This window comes from Pantherophis guttatus, chromosome 2 (genome assembly GCF_059756535.1).
Source record: "Pantherophis guttatus breed Tessera chromosome 2, ASM5975653v1, whole genome shotgun sequence".
NCBI lineage: Eukaryota > Metazoa > Chordata > Lepidosauria > Squamata > Colubridae > Pantherophis > Pantherophis guttatus.
In genome coordinates this window covers 99,997,206-100,024,107 of record NC_142064.1, presented here as the reverse complement: position 1 = coordinate 100,024,107, position 26,902 = coordinate 99,997,206, and the positions used below count along the sequence as shown (strand labels likewise).

At 38.4% G+C, this 26,902-nt stretch overlaps 1 protein-coding gene across 1 annotated transcript; it reads left to right on the top strand.

Annotated features, from left to right (window-relative positions):
* The first annotated feature begins 3,024 nt into the window (after positions 1-3,024).
* LOC117661765 (putative DBH-like monooxygenase protein 2) lies at positions 3,025-17,758 on the top strand. Its single transcript, XM_034410891.3, has 13 exons — positions 3,025-3,372; positions 4,349-4,495; positions 7,626-7,787; positions 7,968-8,051; positions 8,168-8,335; positions 9,040-9,142; positions 9,719-9,885; positions 10,938-11,029; positions 12,103-12,199; positions 12,304-12,363; positions 13,869-13,999; positions 14,782-14,896; positions 16,289-17,758. Exons 1-13 carry the CDS (start codon positions 3,055-3,057, stop codon positions 16,451-16,453), a joined length of 1,809 nt encoding a protein of 602 aa, XP_034266782.2. The 5' UTR covers positions 3,025-3,054; the 3' UTR covers positions 16,454-17,758.
* Positions 17,759-26,902: the final 9,144 nt, after the last annotated feature.

The window sequence follows — 26,902 nt, the reverse complement described above, 5'->3', positions numbered from 1 at the left end:
GTAGATTGATAGAGTACACAGAAAGCTTCCTACCAGTTAGTTTTTGTATTTCTGAACAATACTAAGTATATAAAACTTACCAGCCAATCAGTGCTTTGTGACTAATCGTTAACTAGGGGTCTCATTTCACCATTCAGGTCCACACCTAAACATGCAAACTTCTCCCTTTCTACAAACATAAAAGGTAATAAATCGCTTGGAGTTTGTCATGTGCAAAATGTTCCAGAAGAACTTTCTGGGAAATATTCCATTTTAGCTCCAGTTCTCATTGATTTGGCCAATCGAAAGTGAGTCCTGGGTGTTTTATTTTTAATGTAAACAGGAAGTGATTTGATAAACTGGATATGTTCCAGTCTCCAAATAGAACATTTTGCATGGTGACGAAGCTTTCCCTTTCTGACATGCTGGCAGTGCTGTATGTGGGCTTCTTTCCCTAATCATGGCAGCACCCAGGCGGTTCCTAGGAGAGGGAAAGTGACTTGAATGGGAAATTTCTTCTAATAAAAACAGAGTCCCTCTTCAAGCTCATTGTCATTTTTGAAACAGCATTTTAAATAACCAGGCTCAAATTATCCTGTTTCAGATAAATTTAATAGAAGCCTAGCTCTCTAGAGAAGGCTTTAATGCTGGGAAAGGAGGAAGGAAAGAGAAGATGATGACCAGCAGCAAGGTGGATAGACTCAGTTACAGTGGCACGGGAGTGCACTCTTGGACAACCTGAAAGACCAGGTTAGGATTGTCATAGAAAAAAATGATGTGGTTGCTAAGAGTTTGACAATGATTCCATGGCACATACTCAATCAATCATAATCTCAAAATTCTGGTTATGCCGTGTGATGGAAGAATGGGCAAATCATCTTGCAGGAGTATCAATCTGCACCTTCATCTGGAATTACACAAAATGGAAATAGATACACCAAAGAACCAACATTATGCTAACATGTATTATTTTGACATTTCAGGATGAGTTTGGTTTTTTTTTAAAAAAAAAATTGTTTGTGCATATGTACAAAGCTTTCATCCACTAGGAATTGTTCTTCAGATCATGCTGGAAGCACATTAGGATATTGTTCTTGGCAGATTCCATGACAAAATCTATATGTGTCTTTTCTGTTAAAACCAATGTGACTTTTTAAAATGTATCTTGCCATTTTCATGTCTTTGACAATAAAAATATCATGCACATTCACAGCAATATGAGCCAATTAGCAGAGAGGCTGTCTCTTCTGATGGCTGTGGAACAACATAATAGGCCAAAGGAATGAAATACATGCTGGTTATTAGAGAATGATGACAGTGTCCAGATTGCCAATGCTAAACCATGGCCAATATAGATGAGATTGCAGAAAACTCATACTCCATCTTTGATGCTGCTTGTGCAGTTTACTTGTCTTGGGTTAGCTTTACACACAAAATAAACATCAACAAACCCAAGCTACTATACTCACAGTGTAGTGCCACATTCAGTCCAGGCTTCTAATAAGTCTACTTCATTTAATACATGTTTTAAAGAATAAATAAGAGTCACTGTGGTCTTTTGGCTAAGGAGTTGACCTAGAACTGGAGAAATCCAGCATCTAGGTTACCCTAAACCATTTGAGCTTACTAGGTACCTTTTGACCAGCTACAGTCTTTGGCCATGTCTAGTTGCCCTAGACCCCTTTTGATCTTCCTCGAAGAGTATTTTCTAGAGAGAGAAAATTGAAACAGGCAGACACTAATTAACCATGAGTACTAAGCAAGACTGGAAATTAGGGGAAAAAATAGATGACAGCAATAACAAATATTTCTATATAATTCTCAAGCATAATAAAACAACATATACATGCCAATTAAATCATCAAAATTTGAACTTCACTCTTTTTAAAAAGCCTAACTGGACCCAACTGATCTGCCTCAGTTGCTCTCAGATTCTTGATAAAAATAAATAAATATATTAGAAGGGAACATGGGCAAATTTACATAAAAAATACAGCCAGGATGCCAAAAGGACAATCCAAAATAAATACAAGGATGCCAATTACTGAAATCCTTTTGCTAAAGACACAGATTAAGTGTTCTCTTCACAGTTTTCTCTCTCTTTTTCTTGCAACAGATTAGCCTATTTAGATTATGATGAATCTTTTTAAAAACAAAAAAACATCCACACTAATAATATGGGAAGATTGGGCATCTCTTGTAATGTATTATCTAATGGAATAAAAGGAAAATGAAATAAGAATCCCTGATTACAGAGGCCTAGTTTACTTAAATGAACCAATAATTACAATTTTGGAATATTTGCTTAGTTTGGTATTACTTTTTAACCTGTTGTTCATACACAAGAATGTAGGACACGTAGTATTGTTGGAATTTAGTAGGAAGTCATAGAAAACTGCCTGGATAGTGCATGAATTTTCCTCTCTATCTTTCCTCAAATTAAAACACCAAAAATTGGAAGAGCCTGTAGTACAGTGGACTAAAGCACTGTTATTAACATCTGCTGCTTGCAATTACTGCAAGTTCAAATCTCACCAGGCTCAAGGTTGACTCAGCCTTCCATCCTTTCAAAGGTAGGTGAAATGAGGACCCAGATTGTGGGGGCAGTAAGCTGACTTTCTATAAATATACAAAAGTATGAAGGCTATTGCTTAACGCATTGTAAGCCGCCCTGAGTCTCCAAAGAGCGGCATATAAATTAAAGCAAAAAAAAAAAATTAGTGGTGGTCAAAATGTTCACACACTTCAGAAATGTTCTACTTCACTTTCAATTCAGGAGAGGTTATGTCATCCCAAATGCTTTTGGAAGATGTGCATCTTGCAAAACCTGGACACAAGAAGAATTTTCTTTCCTGAAAAAAAAAAAAAAGACATCAAGCAATGCCTTTTGGGAAGCATGCCACTTTATTGCATAAAATGAAAAACAAATGCCAGGGCTGAAAACTGATCTTTCAGAATCCAAAATGCTGTCCTTCCTCTTTGGCAGGGATCCCAGCTGGTCCCAGTTTTTTATATATATTGGTTCTCTCCACCCCCACAAGGTGGGTACTGAAGGAAAGATATGTATCAAAAGATATGAGAGACAACAAAAAAGCACAATATACCCCAAATATGAACCATTCATCTATGAAAAGCCTGCTGCTCCTCATGTCTACCTTGTGCCTTTGCTCCAGCCATCCTGCAATTTCCCAACTGCGTTTCTCTGTGTTCTTGGATCCCAAACACCAGATTTACCTCCGATGGGACTATGATGATGAACTTGCCTTTATGAGTTTTGAATTTCAAGCCCAGTCAACTGGATGGGTGGCTTTTGGCTTCACCAATAATAAGGACATTCCTGGAGCAGACTTTGTGATTGGTGGTGTTCTTCCTGATGGCAACATCTATTTCTCGGTAAGAGTAAATCAAGAGTGCCATTTCACTAGGAGCTTGGCTCTGTGTACAGAATTGAGGAGGGGAGAGGGATAATTTGTAGTTTGAAGGTACAAATGAATTTAGAAATGATTGTTTCACATGACCAATGAGATAGCTGCAGTATCATTTATGAACTGCTGGGGCAAATTATATTTTCATTCTTGCTGGCTGGCGTAGCAGAAAAAGAATATTTGAGGGAGTTGGGTGATTCAAAAATGCAAAATATAAATAAATAAATCCCTGATGGCTTCTGCGGTATTGGCTTGCTTAGTTTATGTTGGGAGGCACAGAAATAATTATTTCTGAGGCATAATTTGTGTTCTAAAAGCAATGATCCCTAAAACCTCAACAAAATAAAGAAGAAAAAAATCTGTGTTTCTTTAAAGGAGATAGTGAAATGTCTATAGTTTATTTTGTCTTGGGGATGTTTTCCTATTCAGAAACTATTTATTTTTCAACCGAATCTTGTGAAATGGAAAGTCTGGGCCACTTATCATGTCTGCATAGTTTCAGAGGCAATTATTATTTCTTGAGTTCCAGGATGATTTTTTTTTTTTAATTGTAATATCAAGAGATATAGCTCATTCCTACCAAATTACAAGCTAATTTTTACCCTTAAGCTTAGTAACATAGTTAGGTTTTTTAAAGTGTGTATACAAATATACACACACATTTACATCAATGCAAACTAATTCCATATTTAATAGCCAGATGCAGTATTTTAGTTCAATTATTCATATGTATACACATTCACTCATACACACACCTTCCTCCTACCTATCTATAGCAATCCTGCAGCAAGATCAATGAGATATGAATATAATGATTGGTCCAAGGTCTCCAGGGAGGGTTCATTCTGGTGACGGTGTCTCTAACTGGATGGTCTCTTGGCCAAATGATGGTCTCTTCCTCTATCCATGGCAACATATTTGTGAGTTCTTCCTATTTCACTCAGGATTGGCATGGTGTGAATGAGGATACCATCTTGGAGGATGAAAGGCAAGATTATGAGCTGCTATCATTGACCCAGGATGCAACGTCTACCACCATGGCATTCAGGCGACAGTTCCGGACATGCGATGAACATGACCTGGACATCACAGTAAGCAAAACAATGGGACCTGTTATTATTTGTTTGTTTGTTTATTTGTTTTATTTTTCATCCCATATTTATTATTTTTCACAAATAACCCAAGGCAGCAAACATACCTAATATTCCTTCTTCCTCCTCTTTACAATCCTGTGAAGTGAGTTGGGTTGAGAGAAAGTGACTGGTCCAAAGTCACCCAGCCAGCTTTCATGCCTCGGTTGGAACTAGAATTCAGAGTCTCCTGGTTTCTAGCATAAAGATAAATAATAGCACAGGCAAGGATATGGAAGCAAAAGACACAAAGAAAAAAGAATTTGCTGCTACAAGGAGGGAACTGCCTTAGCTTGTTACCCTTTGAGAAACTAAAATATTTTCCTTCCTTTTAAAACCAAGGAGCATTTCAAGGGTTTGTTTGTGGTTCAGGTGTTAACTCATAAAGGTGATGAGTGTTAGAGTACAATACAAATAGCAACAGAAACATCTTATGCAGTGCTACCAAAATATAATAAAAATTTCAATATAAAATCTTTAGAAGTCCATTCAAAGTCTGAAAACACACTTAAAATGAAATATTGGCAGAGGGGAGACAGCTGTTTTGAGACTCCATCTTGTAAATGCAGATAGTTGTTAGTTGAGATAGTTGAGATATGAAAGAATATGGATGAATTGTGTCTACAGGCACTGGTCTATGACAATTCACCACAGCCAACTCACTACAGCCAATTCGCCATGGCAAACCAGTCACGGTCAACTTGCCACAGCCAACTCACCGCAGGACAACACGCCATAGCCAATTTACCATGGGACAACTCCCTATGGGACAATATCAAAGAAATGGTGGGATAGAATCATTAAAGAAAGGATGCAAAAGGAGGGAAAAATGAAATGTGAATGACAAAAATTAAAATATTTTTAAAATATTTTAAATAATTAAATTGAATTGTTAAATTGTTCTATGGCGAGTTGGCCATGACGAGTTGGCAGCGGAGAGTTGGCTGCAGCAAATTGGCTGTGGCGAATTGTCCCATTCTATATGCATCTTCACTCCACCTATTTGCCATTTGCAGGGCAACTAAAAGAGTTCAAACCATTTTCCCATTACTGAAAAAACCAACTAAAAATCTGAGACATGACCACCCTCCCAAGCCACACATACACAGAGTTTCATAGTTTCATAGTTGCATTGTTCCACTTAGCATTGTTCCATATACACAGAGTTTCATAGTGGCATTGTTCCATTAAACCCATCTTTTAAGTTGTTGTTTTTAATTTGGGAGAATTCTCTGTTTCCATACTAGCCCAAAATCCTCTTCTGATATATCTTTCTTTGTCAAAACTGAAGTGGGTACAAAGCTCTTATTTTAGTGGTAGTTATTTATAGTTATATTTTAAAACCATGAAAAGAAAGAACAGCCTTTTTTTTTTTTTAACAAAGGAAACAGAAAATACATTAGTTAAAGGAATTTCTATGGCTAAGAACCTAAACAATGAGAAGAAGAGCTAATCAATGGTTATGATCTCTGCTCTTATCCCTAAAAAGGATAAGGAAATTAAATGCCCACCAGGCTCTTATGTCTAAATGAAAACATGTGCTCCTATTACTGCTAAGAAATCACGGAGCAGCAAAAGATAATAAGCAATCCATGGAAGGAATGAGTCAGTGGTATTAAGGACAATTGTTTTCATAGAGGGCAGCAGCATGGATAATTGCCTTTCCCAAAGTAGGTCAAGGATCCCCAAGTCTTCCACAGACAATAATCACAACCTTCTTGAAGTTGTGAAGAGCTGTTGCTCCTCTCCCAGATTTCTCTTAGGCAAAAGACAAGTGCAATGGTGATGTACGTTTCTGCTTTCTGCAGAAAAGGTCTTCCAAAATTCCTAAGGATGAATGGATTTAAGGATCTAAACAGTCCATTTAAAAGTTCTAAGCTGCATTTTCATATTAGTTAGCAAGCATTCCATATGCATGGAAAGTATCTCTTAGGCTTGAGATACATAATGGTATAACAAGTAAAATACAAATAAGGAAAGAATTGAGGAATCTGTGTGGGTTTTAGAACAAGCTTTACAAGGATCAAAATACATTGAATATGCAATGGATATCAGCAGAATCTTCAGTTAAATTGGTTAATTCATTAACTAATTAAAAGTTAAGCTGATTCTTCGGTGAATTATTAAACAAAACTGGTTCTTACTAGAAATTGGGGCTGCTGCAGATATTAGAAATTAGAGAATACTAGAGTTGGAAGGAACTCGGAGGTCTTCCAGTCCAACTCCCTGCTCAAGCCTATACAATTTTGGATAAATGGCTGTCCTCTTCTTAAAAACTTCCAGTGATGAAGCACCCACAACTTCTGGAGGAAAGCTGTTCCACTTCTTTCCCCATTGACAGGAAATTTCTTCTTAATTCTAGGATATTTTGGGATTCTAATATGCCATGCTTTCTTCTACCAGTTTCACAGAGGAGTGCTACAAATATTCTCTGCCTGCAATTTTCTTGTGTTTCTTCAGTCTTCCAAATGAGAAGGTCCATAAATAAATCTGTCTGAGTGCTTGCATATGCATTGAAATCATTATTCCCAACTCTTGGGCAGACTGGGCTATGAATCCTAGGTGTAACATCTCCAACACATATGAAGGGCAGTGGGTTGGGAACATCTGATCTAAGTACCCAAAGGCATTCCTGCCAGAGTGCCTTAATCTAACTCCTTTGGAATTAAAACTGACCCTCATTAAATGTTTGTTTCAGAAACTGACCACTGTTTCAGCAAATCCTCTGCCCCCAACAGTTCAATTCTTTGCTTGATGACCAAATGCATTCATCTCCACAAAACAGCAAGTCTAAGAGTTGTTAGTATATCATCACCTGAACCAGGGTGGATGTTATTTTCTTTACTAATTCATCATAAGTAAAGCCTGTTTTGGGAGAAGAAAGCTCACAAAAGAATTTAATCATACAAATTGATAAAAACATTAGTATGGATTTGTGTTAAGATTTGTATAACTCTGGGAAGAGATAATTGCAATAGGAAAAAACCAAGGTTCAAGACCCTAGGAAGTGTCTTGGAAGAAGAAGACAAGCTAAATGTTTAAGGATATGATAGGACAGAGGAGACTTTCCTTTTCATTTATGTCTACACAGGGTGACACACAACGCCTCATGGCTGCATTTGGAACAAATGACACAATTGACTTCTTCAAAGGAAAAATAATCCACAAATCTCTCTTCTTGATGCTGGTGGTAACTGAAGAGAAACTAAAACGTCCCAGTGTCTATCATATATACGATTTGAAAGTAAATGATGTAAGTATCTAAAATTAAAAATTCTTGCCATTCCATGGCTTTCAATGGTCCCCAGCAGATTGGTCTCTTTCATTCATTGGCTCCTTGCTCTGGTGACCACACAGAATAATACAAATCTCTTTCAGGGTAAGAATACACAGGCCTGAGATACTTACCATGTGCCTTGGCTTCTATTTTCAGTTTCCTATCCCAGAGGATGATACCACCTATGCCTGTACCTTTCTCCCTTTACCCATTGTCAAGACAAAACATCATATTTATAAGGTACCTAGAAAATCAAGCAGGGTGTTTTGCTGGTGAGATTGACAATTATCCCAGACTGTAAGACCTTTTCACTTGCTGATACCTTCCTGGTCTGACCTTGCCTTTTTTCTGTCCAGTTTAGCCCCATGATAACACCTCGGAATATAACACTGGTGCACCACATCATAGCATATGCTTGTGGCAATGGAAGCGTGCTTCCCAGTGGAGTCAGTGACTGCTATGGAGGTGATCCTGATTTTTCTCTGTGCTCTCAGATAATTGCTGGCTGGGCTGTAGGAGGAGGGGTGAGTGTGTAGATCTTCTAAACCAGATTAAATGGTCCCTATTTCTCATTGAGTGTTTAACCCACAGTTGTTTGTAAACCTACTATATCTCTGGAACAGTCTTGCATTTTTAAAGATTTTATTTCATAGCAACTTTTGGGAATGAAGGAGGAATCGCTCAATATTTTAAATTATCTAGTGCAGTATGATCATGGGTTTTGCTCAGTATGGTTTTCTTCTTGCAGTTGTTGCCAAATTAAATCATATCATCTGGTTTTTGACACAAGAGAGTGAGGTTTTATGCAGCTTTACCTAATTATCTGGGTCAAGGTTGTTGCAGTTTGTATGCCTTAAATCTCAACAACATCAAGATCCCTACATCCCAACCTATGCTACCCACTATAACTTGTGGCACAGAAGTTAAAGTGCAGTATTGCAGGCAAACTCTGTCCACAGCCTGGAGTTTGATCCTGATGGGGCTCATCCTTCCAAAATCAATAAAATGTTGGCCACAATGTGCAAATAATGCTTTTACATTTTAGTGGCATGACTGTCAAGTGACAGTCTCTCTCTCTCTCTCTCTCTCTCTCTCTCTCTCTCTCTCTCTCTCTCTCTCTCTCTCTCTCTCTCTCTCTCTCTCTCTTTCTCTCTCCTCCCTCTCCCTCTCTCTCTCCCTCTCCCTCTCCCTCCTTTCCTTCCCTCCCTCTCCTATTTCCATAAATAAGTCCTACATGTTCCCAGATGAAACTGGAATCTCCATAGGGACTCCAATTGATCCCCAATGGATCCGACTAGAAATTCATTACAGCAATTTTGATTTCCTTCCAGGTAAGTAAAAGCGCATGTGAATTGATTAAGGGAAAAATTAGAGGCACAAACAGGTATCCGAGACAGAATGAAAAGAAGTGCATGTTATCAGGATTCAAAGATGCAAATTCCAGATGAAAAGAAATGAATATCTGTAAAGTATGTTTCCTATATCTATAAGGGATAGACCAACTGAGCAAGAGAAACAAGACTGTACCAAAAGCTCTACAATTTTATTTGAGAAATATGTAATTTCTCAAATGGCAAGGTGAGATAATGTGGGGGGGGAAGGACTGTTTAAGTGAGAGGAGGCAGCTCAGTCAGTTCAAAGATGACTAGATAAAACCATGAGAATTTTCTATGATTTCATCTAATCCAGCTGTAATTTCTAAGCAAGACATAAAAAAGAGTTTCTATGATGCTTATTCTGGGTCTCTGATACAATACTGAAGGAAGTCCATTAGAGTTGGGCAGTTAATAAATTCAGATAAATAAATGTGTGTATCAATGTATGGTTCCTAAATGAAGGGAACCCATGGATTTTAGGTGAGTGTTTAAGTGCTGTTTCACTCAATTCTGTTATTTCTTTTTCTCGAGGCTTAATTGATAACTCAGGTCTGAGAATGTTCTATACTTCGGAGCTTCGTCCATATGACATGGGGGTGCTACATACAGGAGTGTTAACTTTTCCTATCCATTTCATCCCACCTCAAGCAGATTCTTTTAAATCTTACGGTTTCTGCAATACTAGTCATTTTCATGAGGTAAGCTTGGCAGCCTTTAACTCATCCCATTACAATCACCTGTAGTTATCTTTTTTATTGCACTCTTGAGTTCAGTTGCTCATTCTTATCAAAACCCTACAGTTGATAGGCTTCCTCCCTTCCTTTTTCCTGTTTGTTTGTTTGTTTGTTTTACTTTCAAGTCTGTGTTAACTCATGGTGATATCCTGGAGTAGTCCCTGCAATTTGCTTGGCAAAATTTCAAAACTGCCTCATCATGTCCTTCTTCCTACAGCTGAGAATGACTGGTTCAAAATCACTTAGCTGACTTTGTGCCTAATGCTGAACTAGAACTCAGGGTTCCTGCCCCAGCATCTTAAACATTACACCAAATTGGCTCTCAATATTAGGTCACCTAAAACATTCCACAAGAGTCCCTCCTAAGCCTCTTGTCAGAAAACCAGTCTGAGGAAACTGGCCATCTGAGCGGAGAGATAAAACTCCTTGAAAGAACTGGTAAAAAGGATGTGTGTGATCCAACTGTGTTCAGCAGATGAGGTGGGAAGATTTGATGTTGTCTTGGGTCAAGGTGATTCTGCTGGTTCCCAGTTTGTTCCTAAACAAAAGCTACCAGGACTGCTTATTGCTTGCTCTCACCATGGAAACATTGGAAAGAGATGGGAGAGGGAACACTTTTCCAAATGATAGGAAAGTAAAAAATTATTCCAGCTCTTTCTTCTTCCTGTTTCTAGCCACAATCCCTAAGGCTGTGCATAAGTTTTAAAAGGGATCAAGCCACTATTCTTGTGTCTCCTATAAAACATCAAAGTTTGGCCCTTCAGGACAGAGTAGATGTGAAGATAAAATATGTCATTTATAATCCTGTTGACTAATAACAGAACTAATGGATGGAGAGGAACACATGAGTAGAGAAGTTTCCTCCTCCTGCTGTTTGGATTGGAGCTCCTTCAAAGCTATGTTTCATCCCAGATCCAGTCTAAAACTAGTTCATCTCTTCTCCAGATCAATGGGAGTCCATTGTGTTTCATCCCACTAGTCCAGTCTAAAACTAGTTCATCTCTTTTCTTCTCCAGATCAATGGGAGTCCAGTGCCAGATATGCATGTCTTTGGTTATTTACTCCATACCCACCTAGCTGGAAGGGGAGTGAGAGGTATCCAATACCGGTAAGCAAACTTTCTAGGCCAGATGTAACAGCAACACAATCCCTCCCCCACAACTAAAAACAATATGGAAATGGCTTAAAAGTGAAAACTGAAGAACTCTGACTTTCCATCTTTATGGTTGAGAGAACAGTACATTACTTGGTAGTAAGCCAATAGTCTTATTATTTATTTATTTATTTATTTATTAGTTCGATTTATATGCCGCCCTTCTCTGGAGACTCAAGGCAGCTTACAATGCGTTAAGCAATAGCCTTCATACTTTTGTATATACCTGCTTGTCCAATATAAACACACATCCAAAACAGAAAGAGTCTTTATGAAAGCACTATTGTCCACATAGCTATAATGTTCTTGGCTGTGGTCAAACCTAAAAGGTAGGAAAGACAAAGTGGACATGGAACAGCCCAGGGATCTAGCACCCAAGCCACAAAACAGGGGACATATTCACATGGTCAACCAAAGAAAGCAGTTGTAACCGTACAGGTTTCAGGTTGAGTGTTTCCTTGACCTGATCAGTCAAGAGTTTGCTTCATTGATAGTTGTCCTGTCCCTTTACTCCTTTAACCTTCCTTAACCTCATTCTTTAAAACTGAGATGAGGCCCTGATAGTAACTCTGTCACTGTTTCTGATCTAGAAACATTTGCCACCAATTTTCCCTTAAAAACTAGCTGGGATTCCTTGGCCTCATTCAGATCCTATTCCTGCAGACCTTGACTCTCTTATTCCCTCAACAGAGGAATTGTGGGGATACCATCCTGACACTGACCCATTCCCTAGAGAGCTCCCCATCCTTCTGAAACAGGCCAGATTACACCAAAGAGAACAGCCAATATCCTAACAAGAGAGACTTTATGCTATATGCTGATGGAGCCAAGGCTAATATGAAGACACAGCCATAAAATTCATTTCCCTAATCCTATAAATAAATCAATACATTGACATTTGAACTGCAATGACCTTTGGAAACATTTGTTTGGAAATTATTAGATCATGGTTGTTCTTACACCCCAAATATATCCCTCTCTGCAGCATTAGCAATGGTCTATCTCATTGATATTGTCTCTATGTACAGGAATGGAAAACAGTTGAGGATCCTCTGTGAAGACAATAAATATGATTTCAATCTTCAGGAAACAAGAGACTTGATGAAGCCTGTTGTTCTCAAACCAGTATGTCATTCTAAGATATCTTTCTGAGTTAAAGTTAGGCAATAAGCCCCTTATTATGGAGACCCCATATTCTCTCAGATTTATGACGACTGCTTTGTTCACAGGGAGATGAATTCCTGGTGGAGTGCCGCTATCAAACTACAGATCGGAAAGAGATAATATTTGTAAGTCTTCTCTGAATTCACAGGATAGACCGAGTGGTGGATAGACAGTTTTTGAAAATTAGATCAGGTTCATCCTGTAATATACAAATATTTTAGTAATAGTTTGCAGGGTCCACAATGGTTATTAGTAACTTGCCATTAATGGGCTGGATGATGGAAATTCAAATTTTTCAGTTTTCTATTTTAAGAGAACAAAATCATAAAACAAAGGTCAAGAAGCAGGGGAATGGTACTTCTGATGTGGAATTGCTATTGGAAAATTGGTGGTGTGTGTTGTCCAGTTGGAATTGCCAGAGAAGACTAGGACTTACCGGAAGCCATAGTATTGTTACTTGGGATAGATGTGGGATAGACAGTTCCACACCATATGGATTCGTAATTGGCGGACCAACCACAATCTTCAGTAGAGCTACATCTACATGAAGGGAAGCATGCAGTAGGGTACCTGGTTCTGTCTTAGGCCCACTACACTTCATCTTCTCCATAAATGATCTAGATGAGGGGATAGAAGAGGTACCCATGAAATTTGCAGATAACACCTTCAATCAGGGGGGAATAGCTAACACTTTAGATGATAGATTCAGGATCCAGAAGGACCTTGATAGACGTGAACACTGAGCTCTATCCAACAAAATGCAATCTGGGGGTGAGAAAAGTAAATAAGAAAGAAAAGTAAGATCCTACACTTAGGTAAGAAAAACCAAACACATAGATATAGAATAGGTTGTAACTGACTCTGTGGGAGAGATTTAAGTGTCCTAGTAGACCACCATTTAATTATGAGCCAGCAGTGTGCGGCAGCTACCAAATAGCTACTGTGGGCCTGGGTTGCATCAGCAGAGGAATAGTTTCAAAATCATGCAAAGCGATAGTACCACTTTATACTGAACAGGTGAGACCACACTGCGTCCAATTCTGGCCACCCCAATAGAAAAAATATGTTGAGACCTTAGAAAGAATGCAGAGAAAAGAAACAAAGATGATAAGGGGTCTGGAGGTTAAACCATATGATGAATGATTGACAGAATTGGGGTATATCTAATCTAATGAAGACAAGTATTAGGATTGAAATGGTAGCAGTCTTCCAGTACCTGAGGGGTTGTCATAGAGAACTTATTCTCCAAAACATCTGAGGGCAGGACAAGAAGTAATGGGTGGAACACCATTAAAGAGAGATTCAACCTAGAATCAAGAAGAATTGTCCTGACTGTACGAACAAATAAACCACTGGAACAGCTTGTTTCCCAAAGTGGTGGATGCTCTATCACTGGAGGTTTTAAAGAAGAGATTGGACAACAATTTGTCTGAAATGGTATAGGGTCTCCTGGTTGTACTAGAAGACCTTCAAGATCCCTTCCAACCTAATACTCTATGTTCTGTGTTCTAATCTTATTCCCACAACAAAAGTTTTCAGGGTAGGCTGAACTGAAGCTCCTGCACAATCTAGTTCTGTTCCATGAAACCTCAAATAAATATTGCTTTTCTTTTCTTTTTCGTTCTCTCAGGGAGGCCCAAGTACCCTGAATGAAATGTGCCTGATATTCCTCTTCTACTATCCTCGCAATAACATCTCCAACTGCCTAGGACTCCCAGACATTCAATATGTTGCCAATCAACTTGGCCAGGAGGCAAATGAGTGAGTGCTTCTGGCTAGGCCCAAGGAACAAAATTGCTTGGAAGACATAGTGGGAGAACGTGTGAGGAATGGCTTGCTACCAAAGCATCATAATGTTAAAAGCACCCTGGACAACTAGTCACCACTCCACTTATGGAATGCAGAATCCTCAATTTTTTCTGATGCTTAGTAGGGCAATGGGATGCCAGCAGAAAAACCAATCTGCACAGATCTGGAAGGGAAGCATCCTAAGGAAACATCTGTGGTTTGTGCAAATGATATACACCTATATATCAGTATAGGTGAATCTCTGTATAGCAGGAGTATAAAACCTCATCAGGGTGGAGACATCAACTTGAACTATATTTAGCTAATGTAATCCATTTAAATCCAATTAAGTCCAATGTTTGTCCTAACCCCTGCCCAATTTGTGTGTGTGTATGTGTGTGTGTGTGTCTCCCCAGCATGCTTTTCAATGTTTTGCAGAGGGTCTCCCTTAACTCACACATAGTGCCAGATGTAACTTTGAGATTGAAAAACTTGTCCAGTACTGCTATGGGGGGAAAATAAGCATTCCAAATGTTCTGGTTGTAATTTGAATGGAGTCTGGCAGTAACTGGTTGAGCTGGAGACTGTATTTAATTACACACCCATTATTCCTAACCATTAGCCAGGTCATTTCCATCCTCTATTAGTTGCCTGTTTTCACCCAACATTAGCTTTTGTGGATGCTGCTTTTTCTGTCTCCATGTCTCATCTTGGTATCTGTAGACAACTCCCTGTGTTGTGATTTCACCTTGCAGCCAAGCAGAAGGAATGATGGCCATCAACGCTGTACAATGGAACAATGAAACTATCAAGAAAGCAGAGAACGCATGCAAGGAAGGACCTCAGATTGTTACCATAAAAACCATTGATGTAAGTAGGCTTTAAATACTGGAGGAAATACAATTGATGAACCAATTGTTCCAGTTGGTCATGGTGAGTTGTTATAGACCCAACTGGAAAAACTAGAAATGGAACAATTGATAGCTAGTCTTGGATCTCTATGAGGTTTATACCTCCCAAACTCTCTTGATTCTGAACATGGCATGAAGAATAGCAATAAATTAGGCAGCATCTTTCCAAATTTTATGCAACTGAAGCTGACATATTGTCAGTTTCAACTCCCATCAAAGGGAACACAGACAAAGGCCACCTGTAGCTCAAAACAAAAATAGACCAGGTAATTAAAAAGCATTTATGGGCCTCTTTTTCTCATTCCTTTTCAGCCAAATTGGTCCTTCGTCCATTTTCCTCTTTGGATGGCCTTTTACACTTGATTTTGCCTTAATTCATTTCTTGCTTGACATCTATCTTCTTCTAGATTAAAAATCCCTCTTTTTGTTCAGGTTCTGACACAGTAGCCATTGAAAATTGTGACAGGAAAAAGATGTAGAAGTGTATTCTTTTTTTTAAATCCATAGTAAACCTTTTTTTTAATTGTAAATAGGTAAATCAATTACATGTATGACCTTCTAGTTCCAAGTCTTCTTTTGATTTGGTTGGGTTCCAACCCATTTTCAACCAATTTATAGAAATATATCCTTCTATGTTCCATTCCTCTCCTTGGAAAGTTTTTTTTAATACAAAGATGGTTATCTACAAGAAAATGTATACATTATTTAAATAAGACATTATACATTATTTAAATAAGACATCACACTCTGTACATTTCCAGCATCACATTTCTCTAAAAATAAAAAAAACTGAAATAAGCAGGGTATTGAAATAATCACTCCTGCTAGTAGTTTTTATTTTAACATTTAAATTAGGTATGTTTATTCTAATTTCACCAAGAAAAAATAATGACCTTGTCTTGCCCAAAGTCTGGGGTCATTAACCAGGGGTCTTTTGACTAGAATGAAAATATATATATATTACTTTCACTGATCTCTAATTGAAATTTAGCTTGTCTTATAGGTGATTTAACAAACCACAAGCCTATGTATTACTATTATTTGTTATTTTTAAAATAATTTGATAACTATATTTGAACATAATGGGTTCCCTTTCTAACAAAATATATTTATATTGTTATAACAAATAATATACATGTACATGTACATATACATAATATAATATAACAATATACATGTGTTTTATTATAAACTAGTTTTATGGACTTAAATACATTCTTCTGACCAAAGCACTGTAGGTTTCTTGAAGCTCTCAAAGAATCCATGGCTTAAAAATCCTTTCCTTAGAAGATGGGCAAGGCCCAACAAGTAGGTATTGTCTATCTTGAACATTTTACTTCTTTACTTGCAGGAGGTGGTGGTAAACGAAACTGGTTTCATTCGTGATATTGACATTCCTGAACCAGCACCCTGCAAGTTGAGTCCAAGAGATGCAACTACGACACGTCAACCAGAAGGGCACACCAAGTACAAAGCAATTCCAGATGCGGTTTCCAAAGCTGTTGGGACCTCTTAGCCTGCTGTTCATAGCTTTGGGGTTTGTTAGGCTTCTCATCTTCTCCCCCACCCCTCCCCCTGCTATGAGTTAAAAGCCTTGCCAGTTTGTAGCTCCATGCCCAGTTGTGGAGCTGCTGTTGTCCTTTTCTTTTCTCTGTGGCTGGATGGCTGGGGGTCTACACCCAACCACTTTTTTTTATTGTTGTGTATATGAAGTTCAAAGCTAAAACAAGCCAGCCAGCACTGAGGAAAGGTCCAAATCCCGCATATCACCTGGAATTTAGAGAGGACCTATCCTTCTTTTCAATTTCAAGCCAATCCTGCCATACAGTTCCACTCTGGGAAGAAATAGGGCATCCATCATGGGGTAAGCAGAGAATAAGAGCCCAGGGCAAATGTGGGCAACCAGTGAATTTTATAGCAGACTTCCTCAACCTGATATCTTCCAAATATATCATCTGGATTGAAATTCCCAGATTTTCCAGTAAACATAGCCAAATTCCTTGTTACCTGGTAGCTTTGAATATATGGAAGATACCTAGATAAAAAAGGGAACTCTTAAGTATTCTCCTGTGTTCAATCATGTGCCTTGCATTGATTGTCTGGGAAGGCAAGCAAAATGCCCTTATTGGAAGACGATTAGAAAGTAGTCTGAGGTAACCCACAGTAATAACATCCACAGCTGTAACAAGAAACAATATGCACAAGGAAGTGAAGCAGTCAAGTTGGCCCTTGACTTGAGTAAAAATGAATTCATACATGAACCCAACACATAGTATATTTAAGTATATTAAAATGGAGAAATGATTGATAGAAATGCAATAGAATGTTGAATCTTATAAAATTAGAACACAGTTTTGGGAATTTTGATATGTGAAACAAAGGACTGGATTTGCCATTTACTCTATCATTAGCAATTCAATTCTATTTTGAAGGTTCCACTAGAATAAAAGGGTGGAACAAACATCTAATATAAATAATATCTACCCTTAGTGTATTAAAAACAAAAACATTTTTTTCCAAATTCTTTGCAATAAGAATGAAATGACACAAGAGCATTTCTACTTTTTCATAGAATAGCCAACATCCGATATATTAACAGTTGTAATGTTAAGATCTTTAATGATAATTTCTCTGTAAATGTGATTAAAATAAGATTTACTTTCATATTTTATATAATTTTTATCATTCAAAAATTATAATATAATATATTGGGAATTTTTTAAATAGATAGAGGTATATTTGGTATGAAAATGCTCATCTGATTAAAAATACAGGTGCCTGATTATGACAATCAAACATAAATTTTTATCTGATTTGTGCACATGTTTCGGTCTTCTTTAGTATACAGTACTTGCAAGTTGCCTTCCAAACCACTAGTTTGGCGGCAGAATCGCTAGGGGGCAGGCTAGGTCTATGCTCCTTTGATAAAAATTAAAAACTTGTCTCTTGTTGGTCAAACGTTAAAGCTATCAATCCCTCTGCTGTCCCTCACCCAATTTATGCCTGAAGATTGAGCTATACCTATATTGACATGTAGACATGCAGGTGTTAAATAAGACAAATATTTGTCAATTCCTTCATTATTCAAACAGCTATGAGTCCATCCAAATAGCGGTGCTGAATTCTCTCCTCAATGATACACTTTCTTTTGCCAGTAGATCAATATGCCCATATTTTCACAGCTTCTCTGCATCCACCCTGCAGGTAGTTCTTGACTTACCACCACAATTGAACCCAACATTTGCAATGCTAAGCAAGGCAGGTGTTAGGTGAGTTTTGCCCCATTTTACGACTTTTCTTGCCACAGTTGTTAAGGAAATCACTGCAGCTGATAAGTTAGTAACACAGATGTTAAGTGAATCTGGCTTTCCCTTTGACTTTTCTTGTTAGGAGGTCGCAAAAGGGAAATCACTGACCCCGGGACACTACAACCATCATAAATACAAGTCAGTTGCCAGGAAACCAAGTTCTTTATAACTTTTCTTATGCCATCCTCGCCTTGTAATCCTCTTTTTCCTCTCCAACATATTATCAGAAGAACTTCCCATTTCCAATTCAATCATTCTGATTCAAAAATAATTTTCTACCTTTGAACCGACTAAGGGCTATTTAATGCTTTGATAGAAAGGGGCAGGACAAAATCAGTTTTCAATAGGTTTTGGCTGCTTATAGATTATTTGACTGATTTCTGAAAAGGCCTGCTATATCCTGTCCATAAAGGTAAAGGTTCCCCTCGCACATATGTGCTAGTCGTTCCCGACTCTAGGGGGTGGTGCTCATCTCCGTTTCAAAGCCGAAGAGCCAGCGCTGTCCGAAGACGTCTCCGTGGTCATGTGGCCAGCATGACTAAACACCAAAAGTGCATGAAAGACTGTTACCTTCCCACTAAAGGTGGTCCCTATTTTTCTACTTGTATTTTTTACGTGCTTTCGAACTGTTAGGTTGGCAGAAGCTGGCACAAGTAATGGGAGCTCACTTGTCCATATGTCCTCATAATCTGATAGAATACACAGATAGACCTCAATTTACAACAGTTCATTTAGTGACCATTCAAAGTTACAACTGTACTGAAAAAAGTGACTTATGACCATTTTTCACACTTATGACCACTGCATGTAAATCATGGTCAGGTGATTTACATTTGGATGCTTGACAACTGGTTCATATTTATGATGGTTGCAGTGTCCTAGGGTCACATGATCACCTTTGCAACCTTCTGACAAGCAAAGACAATGGGGAATCCAGATTAACAACCATGTTACTAATTTAACAACCTCAGTGATTCACTTAACAAATGTGACAAGAAAAATTGTGACATGGGGCAAAACTCACTTAACAAATTTCTCACTTAAAAACATAAATTTTGGCCTCAATTGTTGTCGTAAATTAAGGATTACCTGTACTTAATTCTCTCATTTACCCATCCCTATCCTGCCTCTTGTATTTAATTTCCCAACTGCATTATATGAACCTGAAAATCTGAAGCATACAAATATATTTCTAGTAAATGTTCAAAATTTGCAAATTCTAACTTGCAGAATTCCATCATAAAATAGCTGATTCTATTTATTACTTATATATTTGCTGTAAGCATATTTCATTTTTTAGAAACCCATGGTCCACACGAAAACATGCAAACTTGTCCCTTTCTACAAACATAAAAGGTAATAAATTGCTTGAAGATTGTCATGTGCAAAATGTTCCAGAAGAACTTCCTGGGAAATATTCCATTTTATTCCAGTTCTCATTGATTTGGCCATTCCAAGGTTGATCCTGGGTGTTTTATTTTTAATGTAAACAGGAAGTGATTTGATAAACTGGACATGTTCCAGCCTCCAAATAGAACATTTTGCATAGTGGCAAAGCTTTCCATTTCTGAAATACTGGCAGTTCTGTATGTGGGCTTCTTTCCCTAATCGTGGCAGACCCAGGTGGTTCCTAGGAGAGGGAAAGTGACCTGAATGAGGAATTTCTTCTAACAAGAACACAGAGCCCACTTCAAACTCATTGTCATTTAGAAAACAGCATTTTAAATAACCAGGCTCAAATTATCCTGTTTCATATCCTGCTATGCCCTGTCAGGGAACAGTGGATGAATCATCTTGTCTGAATATCTTGCAATGCCCCGTGATGGAAGAGTGCGTGAATTATCTTGTCTGAATATCAGCCTACACCTTCATCAGGAATTACACAAAAGAGAGATAGAAGCATATACCAAAGAACTGACAATTTTTTAACATATAGTAATTTTGACATTTCAGGATGTGTTCTTTTTTTAAAAAAAATGTGAGTGTGTGTATGTGCATATGCACAGGCAGTGAGTGTACACAGATTTCACCCACTACTCTAAGAGGTCATGTTTTCATATTGTAGTATAATCAGATAATTAAATGAAGTGCTAATGGCTATAGCTCTTCCCCACCTTCACTAAGCTATTGTTTTAGTAGAGTGTATTGAGAGGAAACTAAGAACCTAGCAAAGTTATATAGTGTGTTATCCAGCTTCAATACAATTGGGAGACCACTAATGCTATAGATAGATAGATAGAGAGAGAGAGAGAGAGAGAGAGAGAGAGAGAGAGAGAGAGAGAGATAGGATTTTGTGTGTGTGTGTGTGTGTGTGTGTGTTCACTTTAAAATAGAGTGGAAACACTAGCTGTCTCAGTGGCACTAGGTGTCTCAGTGGCAACTACAGGAAGACAAACAGCATGGACCACAGCCCTTTCTCTTCCAAGGCCTCATTTTTAGGCCCTGTATTGGGAAAGAAGGAGGCCATTTCAAATTGGTCCTTGGATCTTAGAACTATCAATCAAAGGACAGTAACACTGGGTTCCTCCTCCACTTTTATATTCCTGGAGGGATGAGAAGTGAGAAATTTGGAAGCTGGGAATGGAAGGACAGATGGGAGGAAAGCTTGGAGCTTTAGCTTTAGCCCTAGGAAAACTAACCGTTATACTGATAGTTCTCCTCTTACAAACACAATTGAGCCCAAAATTTCTGTTGCTAACCGAGTTTGCTCCATTTTATGACCTTTCTCACCACAGCTGTTAAGTGAATCACTGAAGTTGTGAATTAACTAACACAGTTGTTAAGTCAATCTGGTTTCTCCATTGAACAGTCACTAAACAAATCATTATAAATCAAGGACTACCTGTATAAATACATCTTTAGAGCCAAGGAAGGCAGGATTGGATAGAAATAGTGTACATTTAGGGGAGCCTGTTTATATTCTACTTTCAGGGTTTTTTTTAAGGTGAATTTTACAATAGTGACAACTTTGTTCCTATTCAAAGCTTCTTGGGACAGTCATAGTAAATATCAGCTTGTTATGGACTCAAGTCTCAGTTTGATTTTCCTGTACAGGGAGTCCTGAACTTATGACCACAATTGAGCTCAAACTTTCTGTTGTTAAGTGAGACATTTTTAAGTGAGTTTTACCCCGTTGTAAGACTTATCTTGCCACAGTTTTTAAGTGAATTACTGAAGTTCATAAGCTAGTAACATTGTTGTTAAGTGAATCTGGCTTCTGCATTCATTTTGCTTTACAAAAGATTGCAAAAGGTGATCACATGACCTTGGGACAAAGCAACGGTCATAAATATGAACCAATTATCACATATCTGAATTTTGATCACATGACCATGGAACTGCTACAAATGAACAATTATTACTTTCAGGTTTTGATAGGTGTTTGTCCCATCAGCAGAAACCCAAGATTGGAAGATGTGACACCTGTTCAAAATTTGTGGAGGTATGTATTCTCAGCTGTGGGATTTTGAAGCCCCCAAGGCGGCGGCTGCACTATAGCCCTAAAGAGAAAGGCTAGAAGAAGGTTTTTCAGAGAGGATGAATCTCTACCCTATACATCTGCCTCTGCAAAAGAAAAAATGACTCAGGGCAATCCCTTTGGCAGGCCAGCTCTCTTGGCAGGCCTCTCAGAGCCTCCATGTGTTCACTCTTAAAAAGGGCTCATGGCTAGTTTTAATTGGCCCTTCATTCTCTCCCTAGAAATGTCAAGATGGAGAAGTGGACGCCAAGCCTCTCCACAATTATGGAGAGCTCCACTGAGGTGGTAAGGCCTGACTCTCTCCTCATCATGCTAATGGCAGAAGCCCTGTCTTTGCATATTTGTTGATATGCCAACAGACAGAATCTTTGCATTGTTATTTCAGGATCAATTGGAAGAATCCTTTCCACTAGCCAGCTGGACAGAAGTAGAGAGCCCGTGTCCATCAAGGTAGGTAGCACCTCAGAGGGAGAAGACCCCTGCTGGTTCACAAGGGGTTTGCAGGGGGGAAAAGATGGACAGACCAAATGGCTCATCTTGGAAAGGGGAAGCTGGGCTAGCTTGATTCCTTAAAAATTGCCCCTTTTTCCTCTGGACAGTCCGGATATGTTGGAACCGGAAACAGGAGCTCTCTTCCAATGGGGAGAAACCTTCTTCAGAGGTAAGAAGGTTTTGGCAATGGGGCTGATGGAGGCTATGCCACAAGTCCTGATAGGGGAGGGGGAAATTGAGCCTCCTAGCCTCAAGGCTTCCAAAGGGCCTCTTTCTCTTGCTGTCATTTGCAGGATTCAATGCAAGTCCTGGTGGGCTCCCAGAACAGCAGCCTGGAGGACGTGGACTCCCTTGCTGGGCTTTTGGACGAGTTGTCAGAGGGAAACTGGGAGGAGGCTGCAGTGGCTTCCGATGCCAGTGAGTCTTCCAGTCCATGGGTAAGAAAGACAAGATGTTTCCTCTTGGGGAGGGATGGAGGCAAAGAATAGAGAGCCTATTTTTTTCATCCCCATTCAATAGGCCTCTTTTAGGGACTTCTAGGTCTCTTTTGCCCTCATGCCTAAAAAGGAATCACTGTCATTCACAGGATTCTCCTGACGACTCGGAAGCCACACTTGAAGATCTTAGCAGCCTGGGAGAAGTCTCCCTGGACCTCTTTCTTTAATTTAAAAAGGTATCTATTTCAGATTCTTCATGGAGCACTGCCTTATCATGTCAAAGAGCCTTTTGCAGCTCAATGAAGCAATGAGCTATGCCGTGCAGGGCCACACAAAGCACTTTCATATTTCACCAACCAAATATTGTCCAACAAATTATTTTAATATATTATTAGTATATTTTTGAATAGATGTATATATAATAAAAAAAATGTTCATCTGATTAAGTCTTTGTTTATTAAAAAAGGCAGATATCTGATTATGACAATCAAACATAATTTTTATCTGATAGATGCAACTGTTTCTGTCTTCTTTAGTGTACTTGCAACTTTCCTTCCAAATCACTAGGGGGCAGGCTGGCCCTGTGCTCCTCTGAAAAAACTACTTTCCTATTGAGGTTGTGGGTTCACCATTAAAGCTATCAGTCCCTCTGGTGTTCCTCACCTCAATTTATGCCTGAAGATTGAGCTATGCCTATATGGACATGCAATGATTTGATAAACTGGATATGTTCCAGCCTCCAAATAGAATATTTTGCATGGTGGCAAAGCTTTCCCTTTCTGACATGCTGGCAGTGCTGTATGTGGGCTTCTTTCCCTAATCGTGGCAGCACCCAGGCGGTTCCTAGGAGAAGGAAAGTGACCTGAATGGGGAATTTCTTCTAATAAGAACACAGAGTCCCACTTCAAACTCATTTTCATTTTCAAAACAGGTTTTTTAAATAATCAGGCTCAAATTATCCTGTTTCATATCCTGCTATGCCCTGTCAGGGAACAGTGGATGAATCATCTTGTCTGAATATCAACCTACACCTTCATCGGGAATTACACAAAAGAGAGATAGAAGCATATACCGAAGAACGGACAATTTTTTTAACATGTAGTAATTTTGACATTTCAGGATGTGCTTCTTTTTTTAAAAAAAAGTGTGTGTATGTGCATATGCACAGGCAGTGAGTGTACACAGATTTCACCCACTACTCTAAGAGGTCATGTTTTCATATTGTAGAATAATCAGATAATTAAATGAAGTGCTAATGGCTATAGCTCTTCCCCACCTTCACTAAGCTATTGTTTTAGTAGAGTGTATTGAGAGGAAACTAAGAACCTAGTATGCATTTCAAACCAGGGGCAGATGGGAAAAAGAAGGTCCATTGTTTGGTGGGCTGGAAATGAAAAATTCTATCTCCTGTCATTGGAAAGTGTTGCTTTATTACACGACAGACATGACATGGATTGCATACCTGCATACCCATCATGTTTTGTCCTGAACGCCATCACTCTGCTAAACAAATAATTCCCTCAACACTGGCAAACTAGTTACTAAATCTGCATTACTATTAATCTTCTCATCATTCCTATCATCCATCTCCTCCCACTTATAACTGTATGACTGTAACGTTGCTGCTAGTATCCTTAAGATTTATATTGACTGTTTCCCTATGAGTATCCTTAAGTGTTGTACCTTATGATTCATGACGAAAGTATCTTTCTTTTATGTACTCGGAGAGTGTCTGCACCAAGACAAATTCCTTGTGTGTCCAATCATACTTGGCCAATAAAGAATTATATTCTATTCTATGTCAGTGTGATAAGGTACATTGGCCTGCTTAACGGAATAATTATGAGGTATTTCTTGAAAGTAATATTTGCAGCTGATTTTACTTACAGATGATCTTTGCATCCATGATATTGATTTACAGATGAACTGTCATTCCCCTGCTTCTTAACTTTTCATCTATTTACAGAAAAAAAATCTCACTGGCTGGTTTCTGTATGGACTGCTCTACCCGTGCATGCCCTTCCCTTCCCTTCTCTCCCCTTCCCTTCCCTTCCCTTCTCTCCCCTTCCCTTCCCTACAGCCTTTTTTTCTCTTGCCCAGATGTTTGCACAAATGCTTGACTTCACACCGCTTTTCCACATATCTGCTTTGATGTTCCAGTACTATTCCTTTCTAAATTAATGAAAGTAATGTGGACAAATTGCTTTTGCTCCTATGTTCTTTTGTAGGTCCATGGAAGCTTTTAGTAATGAAGAACTGATAGTCTAGCTTCATAGAAACAAAAGAGTGCTATTACTAGTCATCTGATCATGATATTTTTTGGTCAATTTCCAATGTTTCCTTGTTTTCTAGCAAGAAATGGCCATTGGATATAATGGTTATAATTTGCTTAATGAGAGCAGCATTCATTTAACTGCAGGGTTTACTTTACTGGGGGAAAAAATATGAATTGGTATTACATTAAGCGACCCGATTAACTACCACAGTGACTTACAACTATATTATGATCATAAGCCAAGTACAACCTGCAGCTAAGAATAGAGGAACTGCAATTTTGTCATATCTGAAATGTATTAAATACAGTAGAACATTGTAGGTGCTTTAAATCCTGAAGTTTTTTCTTTCCCCCCTCCAGCTCTCAGAGCTGCTCATCTTGTCCAATGTTATTTATTTATTACAACTCCTTAAAATCTACTACCAGAGAACAATAAAAGATTTTTCTGAATAACAAGTGGTTTGGAAGTGAGAAATAGTTGAATGTTTCCCCACATTTACTGCTCAATCCTGATTTAACCTTAAGCAGTAAATGTAAAAGCTTGGCAGTCAGGTGAACAAACTGTAAAGGCCTGCCATTACTTAGCAGCAAAACAGGAAAAAAAGGGAAACTATATAGGATGATGAAAAATTAAGTGGCAGGGAAATTTAGGCAGGGATTGGCATTAGAATTCAAGAATAGCAAAGGTGTTTAAACACACACAAACTGTTGGTCCCACCTCAAATTGTAGATCACATCATGCCCAGCTGTAAAATGAGGGCATGTCCAGTATCTGATTCTTTAAATATAAACAATGTTGAGCTTCAATGGTTAGATGGCCTAGACATTTGTATTTCAACATATATCTTTCTAAGATTTATATTTTATTGTTTTTTATTAATCTAGATGAAATGTTAATATATATTGCTAGTGCACGTATGATATGCCGTAAATAAACACACATGCACAAAACAGACACCTAAATAGGCACAGATATTTCAACATTTTCTCCCAATTGGCAAATATCCAGTCTAACCATTCCTTCTTGTTGTCTTGCTTTGTTTTGCCCTGGAATTTTATCGCTAACATAATTGTATTCACAGTTTTTAATGGGACTGTGTGTGTGTGTGTGTGTGTGTGTGTGTGTGTGTGTGTGTTCGCTTTAAAATAGAGTGGAAACCATTGAAAACACTAGGTGTCTCAGCCTTAGTGGCAACTACAGGAAGGCAAACAGCATGGACCACAGACCTTTCTCATCCAAGGCCTCATTTTTAGGCCCTGTGTTGGGAAAGAAGGAGGCCATTTCAAATTGGTCATTGGATCTTAGAGCCATCAATCAAAGGACAGTAACACTGGGTTCCTCCTCTGCTTTTATATTCTTGGAGGGATCAGAAGTGAGAAATGAGAAGTGAGCTGGGAATGGAAGGACAGATGGGAGAAAAGCTTGGAGCTTTAGCCCTAGGAAAACTAAGCATTATACTGGTAGTTCTCCTCTTACGAACACAATTGAGCCCAACATTTCTGTTGCTAAGCGAGTTTTGCTCCATTTTACGACCTTTCTCACCACAGCTGTTAAGTGAATCACTGAAATTGTGAAGTTACTAACACAGTTGTTAAGTCAATCTGGTTTCTCCATTGAACAGTTACTAAACAAACCATTATAAATCAAGGACTACCTGTATAAATACATCTTTAGAGCCAAGGAAGGTAGGATTGGATAGAAATAGTGTATATTTAGGGAAGCCTGTTTATATTCGACTTTCAGGGGTTTTTTTAAGGTGAATTTTACAATATTGACAACTTTGTTCCTATTCAAAGCTTCTTGGAACAGTCATAGTAAATATCAGCTTGTTATGGAGTCCTCCCTGTACAGTGAGTCCTCAACCTATGACCACAATTGAGCTCAAACTTTCTGTTGTTAAGTGAGAAATTGTTAAGTGAGTTTCTTGCCACAGTTTTTAAGTGAATCACTGAAGTTCATAAATTAGTAGCATGG